Raw genomic sequence first — 12,809 nt, forward strand, 5'->3', positions numbered from 1 at the left:
AATTTATACTTGTGGTTGATTCTGTCTAGGACTTCTGTGATTTAGATGGGGGTGGAGCAGAACCAAACCGGCATACTAGAATTTAGGGAGAGTATATAATAAAATTTGCCTCTTATCTTTTCATGGTATTCTTTATCCAGGTCTCAAACAAATAAAGTACACTTTCTGTTTAGAAGTGGCAATATTTATGCTTTTCATTTTCTGACAAGGTCTTTAACTACACTCAGGAAAATAATGTACTGTGATAGGGTGAAGTTGAGAGTGGATTTTGGAAACAAAAGATGAGAAAGAGGCTTTGTTCAAAAATGATATCTGCATATAAACTGAAAATACTAAAAAACAAATAGTTTCATGGAAACATTGAAGTGCAATTCCCTGAATCTTAAGTGTCAGAAAACATACATGTAACTGAAAAAAAATTTTAAATGCTATTCCCTTTATGAAGAACTTTGTTCAACCTTACAACCTCATAATAGTTTGAGAAGCCATGTCTTAGAGCACCAGAAGTGCACTTTCCAAATATAATGTCTTTGCATGGAGAAATAATGGAATTGCTTGTCAGTTCTGGGAGGAGGGAAGGAAGAGGAGAGGGAGAGAACATGAATCATGTAGCCATGGAAAAATATTCTTAAAAAAAAAATGTGAATCCTTGGGAAAAAAAAAAAGAAATATAATGTCTTTAAACCTGGGACAATACCCAACAATAGAAACTTTTTCTTTTTTACTTATTAGAGAGAAGTTGGTTTTGCAAAATATCAGTACAGTATTTATGAACTGAAGCATCGGGAGAATCAGATGCAGTACAAACTGGAAGAAGAGAAGGCAAATATGGCAGAGCTGGAAAAGCATAAGGTATGGTATCCTCCTTCTTGAATGACTTTTACTGATGATTTTTAGCCTGAGGGAAAATAAAGTAGTCAAGATCATGACTTCTGCTTTTTCCAGTAGGATGATTTCATGTAAAGAACACATTAATTGAAAAAAAAACTGGAACCATGAATTTTGGGGAGGTTGAGTTAAGAAGAAAAGTCACTATGTATTTGCCTGGTCTGGTGGAGCTCCTGACAGAAGCATTTCCAGCCCCTTTCATGTTTCATCCACTTGCTCACTAGAATTAATTCAAGGTCAGCAACAGAGTGGAAATTGGAATCATTCTTGATTGACTTGTTTCCTTTCACAGGCTGCTTATGTTGAGTACCTGAATGGTTCTTATCTGTTCGACAACCTTTATTCAGATGACACTGAAGCTGCCAAACTAGCTTATTTGCCAGGAGTTCCGGAGCTACTGGAAACATATCCTTTTACTGCTTTTAAAAAATGTTAACATAAAAAGCTTAAAGGCTTTATTTTACTGAGAATCTAGTCATGTTATCCAACCTTGATGGACAGAACTCAGGCAAACTCTTGGGGTTCCCAAATTTAATATCTGGATAAAGCTGCAAGTATCTACTGGATTAGCCAAGGCAGTTTTTCCCATGTGTTTAAATATGCAGTTTTGGAAAAATAACAGTTTGAACACATGTACTTCTCATTTGCAAAGTGAAGACAAGTTTAGCATAAATAGAATAATACTCAACTCTTCTTCTTCACAGTGGAACTATGAACAGTTTACTCAACAGCCTAGCAGAATGTTAGACCTAGAAAGGACTTTCTGTATCTGATGGAAGTGTTCAAGCAGAGTTGGGGAAAATACGGAAGTTATGTATAGAAGATAGAAAGTTGGATCAGATCAGGATTTCTCTTAGGAAGATAATGAAGGGAAGCGCACAAACACCTCCCCAGTCCCCTTTTCTATGATCCCTGGTTTATATGTGAAGGAGATCAACAAGATACTTTATTGTTTCTGCATTTCTACCACTGACAGCCATGCAGATTTTAGTCCAATGCAAGTTTATCTTGGGTATTCCATGATATATTCACACAAAGATAGTGGAATCTAATCAGCAATAGAAAAAGATTTATGAAATGATATATTTGACAATGAAATACTTTTTAAAATATTTTCAGACCTCCATAGCCTATCCTCCCCCCCAAATAAAGTTGTATAAAATCATTTTAAGGTATTAGAATGGAAATTCATAAAATACTTGACAATGACTCTGCTAGAGGCTCCTTAACTTTAAATTCACATACAAAACCAAATTCGTTTCAGTTTGCCAGAACATATTTGATTATGGTTTGGTACAGCAAGAGAAGAGGACAGCGGAAGTTGATCTTTTCTATGAATGCCTTGGAGAGGCCCTCAGTGACAATCGAGATCTAGGGCTGAAAACAATCGATGATTTTGAAAAGAAACACTTTATGGTAATTAATTACAATTGTATTTGTAATCGAAGCAGTTTATGTACCATAATGTACCATTATGTACCATTTGGTGAGTTAGATATTTTAAGGGTTAAAAATTAAAGGTTGTACTAAATGTATAAAAATGTATAAAAGATAGGGGCAGCTGGGTAGCTCAGTGGATTGAGAGCCAGGCCTAGAGACAGTAGGTCCAAGGTTCAAATCTGACCTCAGACACTTCCCAGCTGTGTGACCCTGGGCAAGTCACTTGACCCCCATTGCCTACCCTTACCAATCTTCCACCTATAAGTCAATTCACAGAAGTTAAGGGTTTAAAAAAAATAAAAAAAACGTATAAAAGATAAAGTTGGCATGATGTTATGGAGAAAACGTTGAACTTGAAACCAGAAGATCTAGATTGGTGTTTAACTGAGAGACTTAATCCTGGACACATGACATCCTCTCTGAGCCTTGGTTTTCTCCATCTGTAAGTATACAACAGGAGTCAAAAACCAGCAACAAGATGGAGTGAGGGGGTCCTCCCACCGAATATAATCTAATTGGCTAGGGTTTCACTTCAGTTTCTATACATCACATCCCTTGATTTCCATGGTCAAGAATCTCGCTTGCCACCATGGTAAATTAAAACATGTTACTCTGTGATGCCCCACCAAGGTGAGTTCTGGGATTGGGCATCCCCTAAATCAGGGGTTGGCAACGTATGGCTCTCAGCCATATCTGGCTCTTTTGAGGGCCAGATATGGCTCTTTCTGCAGGAGCCATAAAGTCAATTTTTTTTCAGGTGCTGTTACAGGAGCACATGTGATCACTGTACGGCTCTCACGCAATTACATTTTAAAAAATGTGGCGTTTATGGTTCTCACGGCCAAAAAGGTTGCCTACCCCTGCCCTAAATAGTTAATTCACACATGGGGGAGATCCTCCTGAGGCAGTGGTCCCTCCAAGTTTCAGGTCATTTTTTTGGTGATGGTGGGACTCCAGAGTCAAGGGGCAGGGGTAGGAAGAGAGCACAATACTTTGCATTAAAGTTAACAGGTGTTCAAAGTTAAAGTGACAGTTATCCACAGTTTAGGCATCTATTAGAGACCTTGGAACATATCAGTTATGGAAAAGGGGGACTACTATACTGTATAACGATGTACTTTGTTTTTGCACTTAAACTATATAGTTTAGCAATTGAAATAGAAATCAAAGCTTTCTCTGAAAAAATGTACTTTATTATTACTGTATTTAATGTTGGTAACATCTTCCTGTGGGTTTAATTTGAACTTTACTATATATATATATATGTACAAGAAAATCACATCATATATGTGGTCAGAGGGTGTTTGCTTATAATCCATGGTTTCAGTCATGCATGGTAGGTCCTGGAATGTATCCTTCCTCAGACCTCTACTGTATTTTGTGACAAGTCAATTCCTCTGTGTTATCATGAATGCTGAAACCTTGTGGATGAATGAATGAAGCATTTTTAAAGTCTTTGCTATGTGCAAAATACTATGCTAAGTAATAAGGAAGAAGATAGAAAAAAAGATACTCCCCATTCTCAAAGAGCTCACATTCTAGTTGGGGAGACATCCCATATATTAGATGGGGCACATAAACATGGGACACAATTTTTAAGTCTCACCTAGCTCCAGTCCAAGGTATGCTTTTAAACAGAATGCTCCCTGGTTTATTTTCATTGCTTTCATGTGGGGACAGCTTTATTCCAACACTATCCATCTGGGGAGTGTTTTTGTAGTTTTTCCTGTGCTTCTCCTTTCCAGTTCTATCTGGTTGTAGGGGTCTGCATTTGTACAACTCATGATGATTTTCTTTCATTTGATCTTTACAACAATCCTTTGAGACAGACAAAAATAAAGTGTTATTCATAATTTACAGAAGAGGAAATACAAAGTTTAAAAAGTATTTGTTCAAGGTCACACAGTGTGGAGAGAGACTTAGCAAAGGCAGAATTAGAACCTAGGCTTTTGTTGTTATTCATTCACATTCAAATCTTTGAAATGCCATTTGATGTTTTCTTCTCCAGCTCATTATATAGATGAGGTAACTGAGGCAAATAGGGTTAAATGACTTGCCGAGGGTCACACAGTTAGGAAGTGTCTGAGATCACATTTGAATTTTAAAAAATGAGTCTTCTCTATCCACTATACTACCTTGATAGATACCCTAGATTCTAGGGTCTAGAATTTAGGCTCTCTGACTCCTAATCTAGTGTTCTTGACATGACATGCTGCCTCCCAATAAATACAGACAAATCTAATTAGAGCTAATCAACACACCTTTATTAAGTACTTACCCATATGTGATAGGAACTATGCTTATGCCCTGGAGATGCAAAGACCAAAAGGAAACAGACCTTACCCTGAAGGACATTCCATTCTATGTTGGGAGACAACATAGGCATTAATAAGTATGTACAAAATAAATACAAGTTAAATCAGTGATTCCCAAAGTGGGCGCCACTGCCCCCTGGTGGGTGCTGCAGTGATCCAAGGAGATGGTGATGGCCACGGGTGCATTTATCTTTCCTATTAATTGCTATTAAAATTTTAAAAAATTAATTTCCAGGGGGCTAAGTAATATTTTTTCTGGAAAGGGGGCAGCAGGCCAAAAAAGTTTGGGAACCACTGAGTTAAATGGAGGAGGGAGGCCCTAGCAGCTGGGGCAGCAGGAAGGGCTTCATGGAGAAGGTGTTATTTTGGCAGAGTTTAGAAGGGAAAATGGGGTCTGAAGAGGTAGACTTGAGATCAAAGCGCATTTTGGGCATAGGGACAGAAGGCACAGAGATAGGAGATGGAATGTTGCTGGCAAAGAACAGTATAAAGGCAACTTGAGTGCCAAGACTTAGAAAGGTAGGTTGTGACCAGATGCTGAAACACTTTAAAAGTTCAGAGGGAAAAATAAAAATAAAAATAAAAAAAATTTTAAAAAGTTCAGAGGAATTTATATTTGATCCTAGAAACAATAGAGAATTGTTTGGGTTTACTGAGTTGGATTTTTCAAAAGATATATAGTAAGGGAGCAGCTAGGTGGCTCAGGGCTCAGGCTAGGCCTAGAGATGGGAGGCTCCGGATTAAAATCAGATACTTCCTAGCTGTGTGACCCTGGAAAAGTCACTTAACTCCCATTGCCTAGCCCTTACCAATATACAATATTGATTCTAAGACAGAAGGGAAGCATTTTTTAAAAAGTGAGTAGTTGTTTTAGAGAGCTTGTAGGTCTGGAAGCTTAATGATAACTTATTCCATGGAGCCTACCTAAGATTCTATTCAGTCTGACCTTTAATGAACAGAAACCTCCAAAAAATGTGCTTTCTGCCCAATAAACTTCCCTAAAACTTGACTGATTTCAGCTGGACCCTGAATTTTATTAGAGTTGATTTCCTACCTTTTCCCCCCTCATATGAAGCCCCATTCAAACTAGAGCCTCTGCCACCAGGGCTGCATCTGGCATCAATATGTCATCAATGTAATGGTATACCTCAATGCCTGTAAGAAGGAGCAACACATCATTTCCCTCTAGCCAATCCTGGATTTTCATTAGTTTCTTCTCGTGTTCTTCTAGTATCTTCCTAGAAAAATTAAGATCATCAAGGGGCACACCAAAACTTTTTCATTTCTTTTTAAAAAATAATCCTTACCTGGCAAAAAAAAAAAAATTGGAAAATGAGCAGGTGTCCCTTGATTGGGGAATGGCTGAACAAATTGTGGTATATGATGGTGATGGAATACTATCGTGCTATAAGGAATGATGAACTGGAGGATTTCTGTATGAAGTGGAAGAACCTCCAAAAACTGATGCAGAGTGAAATGAGCAGAACCAAGAGAACACTGTACATAGAAAGTAAAACATTGTGGAACTATCCAATGTAATGCACTTTACTACTAGTAGTAATATAATAATCCAGAACATTCCTGAAGGACTTATGAGAAAGAACGCTATCCACATTGAGAGAAAGAACTATTGAGAGTAGAAATGCAAAAGAAAAACTAGTGACATATCACATCACTTGTTTATATGGGCGTAGGATTTGGGTACAAATGATAACATTTGTACAACCCAGTGGAATTGCTTGTTGGCTCTGGGAGAGAGGAGGAAAGGGGAGGGAAAGAAAATGAATCATGTAAACATGGAAAAATATTTTTAAAAATAAAATAAAAATAAAAATGTAAATAAAATAAAACAAGAAAATAACCCTTACCTTCTGTCCTAGAATCAATACTAAGTATCGTTTCCAAGGCAGAAGAGCAGAAAGAGCTAGGCAAATGGGGTTAAGTGATTTGTCCAGGGTCACAAAACTAGAAAGTATCTTGAAGCCAGATTTGAACCTAAGACCTCCCCTCTCCAGTTCTGACTCTCTATACACTGAATCACCCAGCCCTCACCAATACTTTCAGGAATACCTGTCTTCAAATACTTTGTCCTTCAGTCATTGGAACATAGCAGGTGAAACCTGTGATTCCTTGAAGCATATATACTCAAACTGAAAATCAGCAGTCTTCTTTGTTTCTCTTTGCATAGAAATCTGGTGGTAGCCACTCTGTAAGTCTATCACTGAGAACCACTTATACCCAATCCAGGATATCCTGTACTCTTGGCATAGTTACTGCTTCACTTTGGTTCTTTTGTTCAAAATCTAGTCTACATATTTATATGCCTTCATTATTCTTCTATACCACCACTATAGATGTTAGATATGAACTGTTGGAATCCATTATGGTGCTGTTGATCAACTGTTCTTTTTTTTAATTTTAGCTTAATTTTAAAATTAATATAATTTATTTACAAGTATCTCAGACCCTCCCTCCCCTCTGTAGCATAAAATATGTAATCTGGAAAACTGATATGTATATATAAATCATGTCTTTCATATTTTCCATTTCTCAGTTCATTCTCTGGAGGTAACATTCACAAGTTATTCTTCAAGTATTAAGTCTATAACTGTATATAGTGTTCTCTTGGTTCTGCTCATCCTTCTGCTCACTAATTGTTCTTTAAGGTAGATCCTGAGATCTTCCACTACAAATAAAAGACTCTTCCTAGATTGTTTCCATAATGGTTGGGAGTAGGTGACTGGGACACTGTGAATTGATCCTTTGGGCAATCTGATTTCCCACTCATACCATTAGACTATGCTTATCCTTGGGGAACTTCTAATCAAATTGCTCCTCACATTCTTCTGGTACTGGGGAAATCAACAAAATGAGATTTCTTGGGATCCCCTTGTAAGGTTGGGCAGTTGGTATTTTACTGATGTCCAATGCTACACCTCTCACCTCATGTGGACTTCAGTACAGGTTGTCCCAGTAGTTGAAGTGTGCAAGTATTGGGTACCATCTTGTTTGCAATATCCTGCCAGTATTTGGAATATTTGGAGCTGGTTCCAACCAGTTTTAACACTCTAGGAATAGTTTTTGTGTCTGGTCACGCCAACTAGTTAAGCCATGGTGTCCATCCTCTTGTAGACAAACAAAAAACTTTCAAGAAACTTACATTCTTTTTTGAACTATATAAAACCAATACTAAGTATTGGTTTCAGGACAGAAGAGTGGGTAAGGGATAGGTAATTGGGGTTAAGAAACTTGCCCAGGGTCACATAGCTAAGAAATATTTGAGGTCAGATTTGAAGTGGTGACCTCCCGTTTGTAGGCATGACTCTAGTCAATAGGGGGGGAGTATGAACAACTATATAAAAACTAAATATATACATATACATATATACACATATGTATATATAAAGATCATTGCAAAGAAACAACAATAGAATTAAGGGGGACTAGGGAACACTTTTTGTAGAAGGTGGGATTTAACTTGGGACTTAAAGCCTGTGAGGCTAGGAGATAGAGGTGATGGAGAGAATTTAAGTCACTGGGGACAGCCAGTAAAAATGCCCAAAGATGGGAGTCTCATGTGAAGAACAGTAAGGAGTCCAATATTGTTTTCTCTCAATCTGTAAGCTTTGAATTAAATTCACACACCGTTTAGCATTTCTGCTGGCTAACAAGGTTGTATAGTAGGTAAATGAGACCTAAATTAAAAGTAACAGATAAGGAATCCCACTCTTTGCTAGCCAGGAGGTGGAGAAGGTATCTTTTTTGGGGGTATGGTACCCTGATTCCATCCCATCCCTTGGGCCAGCTTCATTGTTTCAGAAGTATGTCTGTCCCTACAACAGTACTACCCCAAAATTAGTCCAAGTCCTCTAATAGGTTCTCTCAGCAGCTGATCATGTTTCTAAGTCCCTTCTTTCTAGTTCTGGCATCTTCTATCCATAACTTCTTTTTTCCAAAGAGAAGTTTGGGAGTCAAAGTTCATATCATATGCTATCAGGTCTCTCCTAAGTCTTAAGTTAGGTTAAAAGTTATTGGTAACTTTTGAAGAGAGTATTTTTCAGTTGAGTGATGAGATTGAAAATCAGATTGAGGAATGCTAGAGGGGGAAATGACTGTGAAAGAAAGGGATAAAGGATGATAGTTTGAGGGGATGATAGTTTCTAATGAAAGTCAGGTTTTTTTTTTTATCATGCTGAGGGATCCTTTGACATGTTTGCACATGGTAGAGAAGAAAACAGTAGGTAGAGATTGAAGATTAGGAAGGAGGGATGATTGGTGGGGGAAAGAAGCTATCTGTTAGAGATGACAGGAAAGGATTTGATCAAGAGAACTTGTAGAGGGGGCAGCTGGGTCGCTCAGTGGATTGAGAGCCAGGCCTAGAGACAGGAGGTCCTATGTTCAAATCTGGCCTCAGACACTTCCCAGCTGTGTGACCCTGGGCAAGTCATTTGACTCCCATTGCCTAACCTTACCACTCTTCTGTCTTGGAGCCAATACACAGTATTGACTCCAAGATGGAAGGTAAGGGTTTAAAAAAAAAAAAAGAGTACTTGTAGAGGAGTTGACTTTGGTAAGAGCATACTTCAGTCAAGGAGGAGAAGATGGGGGACCATGCAAAGGGTTTTGAGATATAGAGAACAATAAAATATGAAGTAAAGTTATCTGACAGAGGGAGGTGTGAGGAACAGTTTTTTTAACCTTTACCTTCCATCTTAGAATCAATACTGTGTATTGGTTCCAAGGCAGAAGAGCAGTGAGCATTGGGAGTTAGGAAGTATCTGAGGTCAGTTTTGAACCCAGGACCTCCCATCTCTAGACTTGGCTCTCAATTCATTCAGCCACCTAGCTGCCCTTGAAGAATAGTTTCTTTAGGAAGTAGAGAATTAATTAGGGATGAACGAAATGATTGTCTTGCTGAGGGGAGCTCTCAGTTGAAATCAGATCACAAACCTGTGGTGGACTTGGGTACTTGGTTTTCTTGAGGAGCAGAGAAGGCAGGTGATAGTAGTAATCCAGGGTTGAGGTTCAGTAAGGAGTAGGGCTCAGCAAGGAGTAAGCTTCAGTAGGAAAAGGGGGCAGGAGAACTGGCTAATTATAGATTTCAGACAGAGAAGGAAGAAAGGTTCATTTAGAGCAGGGGTTAGATAACCTGGGAGAATCCTAAGGGATGGAGAGAATGGATGGCCCCAAGAGTATGAAGACTAGGTTTTGAAAGATTAAGGCATAAGGAACGATGGAATGATGAGAGCTAACAGTCTGAAAGAGGGATTTGGGGGATTTTTGAAATGTAACAACCCAGAAGTATAGTCATATTATTCAATTGCCTTGGTGTAGCTTAAAGGTATTGAACAGTTTTCTATTCACTCCCCGTTCACCCGCTACCAGTCATCCATCTCTTATCCTTACAGACAGACAGTCCTTTCTTGTTAGTTCATCTTTATGCCATCCCCAGGCCCAGGCTGAGCTCTCTTGCTCAGCTCCTTTGATCCCTGTCTGAGCCTCAGTTCAGAGTGGCAAACACTTTGAAGGCTAACTTGAAAAGTAGATGATTCTTAACAGTCAGGGCACACAAGGAAGCACTCTGCTGTGTTTGTGGTCTGCTGAATTCATTCTAACCCTATTGAATTTCTCACACATCCCATACTCTCCTTGGCTGATTGTTGTTCTTCACCAATTCCTTTCTTGAAATTGCACATTCATTGTCCTCCCTCCTGTGAGATCTATTGTCTTCAGGTGAAGAAGATAATTTGGACTCGATTCTGCTTTGCTCTTGCCTCATTTCTCCTCATCTTCTCTCTTCCTGGAGGTTGCCTCACTGGACAGACCCAGATGCTCTTCCTTTTCCCAGGCCCTGACTGGCAGAAATGACCTGGCCAGATACAACTTGTAGCTCAGTGTTGAGACTCTTCTCTCAGCTACTTAAATCCTGACTGAGAAGGAGCACTTTGCTTTAGGGTTCCACTCCTTTTCCCAGATGAGTCAGGGTTATTTTTTGTAGTTTGTAGATGTTGGAGTTAGGAAGATCTGAGTATTAGCTGTGTGACCCTGGGTAAGTCAACTCCCCTACATCAGTTTCACTTTCCTCATCTTTAAATGAAGATAAGAATTTCCATCTCAGAGAGAGCAGGGATTTTTGAGGATGTGAGAAATATGGATGTGTTTATGGGCAATGGGAAATAAGATAGTATACAGAAAGAGATTAGTAAGAGATAAGTAAGAGAGATTACTAGAGAAGACAGTCTGTTGGAGAAGATAGATGATGGAATGGGGTCGTTTGTGCATGAGATGGGGTTTATCTTGGCAAAGAGAAGGGCTACCTCTCTAGATAAAATAATGATGAAGGTGGAAAAACAGTAGCAGGAGGTACCTGAGCGATGTGACATGAGGAAGAGGAGAAGAAAAGAGGGAGCCACTGCAAATAGTCTATTGTATCAGTGAATTAAGAGGCTTACTTTTCAGTCTCAGATAAACCTTAAACCTTTCATAAATCATAAATCATCACTTTCAAAATTCTAATCCAGGTCACACATGTAGATATTGCACCAGTGCATTTAGGCAGGACATTGTCTTCAGTGTTCAGAGAAGAAACACAAACCTGCCTTTTTATTTTACAGATATACCAAAAGCTTTATAAATTCAGAGTCATTTAACTTTGATGATTATGACATTTTAGCAAGCCATACTTAGCATTTGCATTCTTGTGGTTCTGCCTTTAAAAATTGGCATATAGATTTACAGGAACAAAACAAAGTGTTCTTTCCTCAAATTGGGGAAAATTAACTAAAATTAATATAAAATCATTTTTCTGAAAAATGAGAATTAACTAAGTTATATAAGCATGTTCATGAGGAGCTCAATTTTTTCTGATGATAAATTAGACACTATCATAGTTCTCCTCTGTGTTAAAGCATAAACCCCTCATGTCCCTCATTTTGGGGGAAAGAGACAGAGACAGAGAGACAAAGGGTACATACACTTACTTCAAGATGAATTCATATACAAATTCTAAAAAAAAGTCAATTCCTAGTTTAACAGTCTATAGTGAAGCATGTCCAAAGAAATTCCACCATGAAATTTAGCATAAAAGTAGTCACATCAAAGCCTAGTGTAGTTTATACCAAACCCATCAATTTCAACTTCCAAAATATCACAATTGCTTTATCCTCTATGGATTCATGAATTCCATATTTATAGCAAATCTCAGGAGCAAGGGGTCAGGGAAAAAGGGCTTTTTCTGTCTTTCTTTCTTGCTATGCTGGCATGCCAATCTTCCTGTCTCCCAGGAGACAGTCCCAAGGATCTTCCATATGGGTGATAAAATTTTAGGTGATTTGAGCACGTACCAAATACAATTAGACTAGTAAAATCCCACACTAACCATGTCTAAGAGCATATGTCTAATTCTGCCCCTTAAATCTATCATCAGGAGATAATCATAGTTGATCACTGATTAATTGATCAAAAAATCATTGATCCAGGGCAGCTGGGTAGCTCAGTGGAGTGAGAGTCAGGCCTAGAGACTGGAGGTCCTAGGTTCAAATCTGGCTTCAGACATTTCCCAGCTGTGTGACTCCGAGCAAGTCACTTAACCCCCATTCCCTTGCCCTGACCACTCTTTTGCCTTGGAATTGTGAATCATGATTCCAAAAAAGAAGGTAAGGGTTTTTTAAAAAAGGCATCAAAGTTCTTAAATCTTTCAAAATTGTTTTTCCTTATAACATTCTTATTATTTCACAAATTGTTCTCTTAGTTCTACTTCACTTTGCATTAGTTCATACAAGCCCTATTAGGTTTGTCTAAATCCATCTCTTCTGTCACTCTACATTACATTCATATTTTGTAATTTACCATAATATACCATTGTTTGTTCAGCCATTCTTCAATCAACATCCTTTCAGTGTCCAGTTCTACAACAAATATAACTACTATGTAAGAAATAAAATTTCGTTATTATAGTTATATCCTTAAAATATGTGGCCGCCAGGAATCAACAATTCAGGTTGATTCCGTAATTAAATCAGACCCAAGTCAGCATCGGGTTGAGGAGTTTATTTACAATCAGGAAGGTGAGTAGGGATAAAGAGAAGAGGGAGGTTAGAAGACTAAATAAATGAAGCTGTAAGCCGCAAGGCCCAACAGCCGGATAGGCAGAGTTTAGAATTGGCC

At 38.4% G+C, this 12,809-nt stretch overlaps 1 protein-coding gene across 1 annotated transcript in view; it reads left to right on the plus strand.

The window, feature by feature from the left end:
- Window positions 1-12,809, plus strand: part of DRC3 (dynein regulatory complex subunit 3) — a 92,521-nt gene that overhangs the window by 21,732 nt on the left and 57,980 nt on the right. The window contains exons 5-7 of the mRNA XM_044679929.1: window positions 733-852; window positions 1,181-1,293; window positions 2,130-2,304. Coding sequence (XP_044535864.1) covers window positions 733-852; window positions 1,181-1,293; window positions 2,130-2,304 — 408 coding nt within the window. The remainder of the gene's footprint in view (window positions 1-732; window positions 853-1,180; window positions 1,294-2,129; window positions 2,305-12,809) is intronic.

The sequence above is a fragment of the Gracilinanus agilis genome, chromosome 1 (genome assembly GCF_016433145.1).
Source record: "Gracilinanus agilis isolate LMUSP501 chromosome 1, AgileGrace, whole genome shotgun sequence".
In the NCBI taxonomy this organism is placed as follows: Eukaryota; Metazoa; Chordata; class Mammalia; order Didelphimorphia; family Didelphidae; genus Gracilinanus; species Gracilinanus agilis.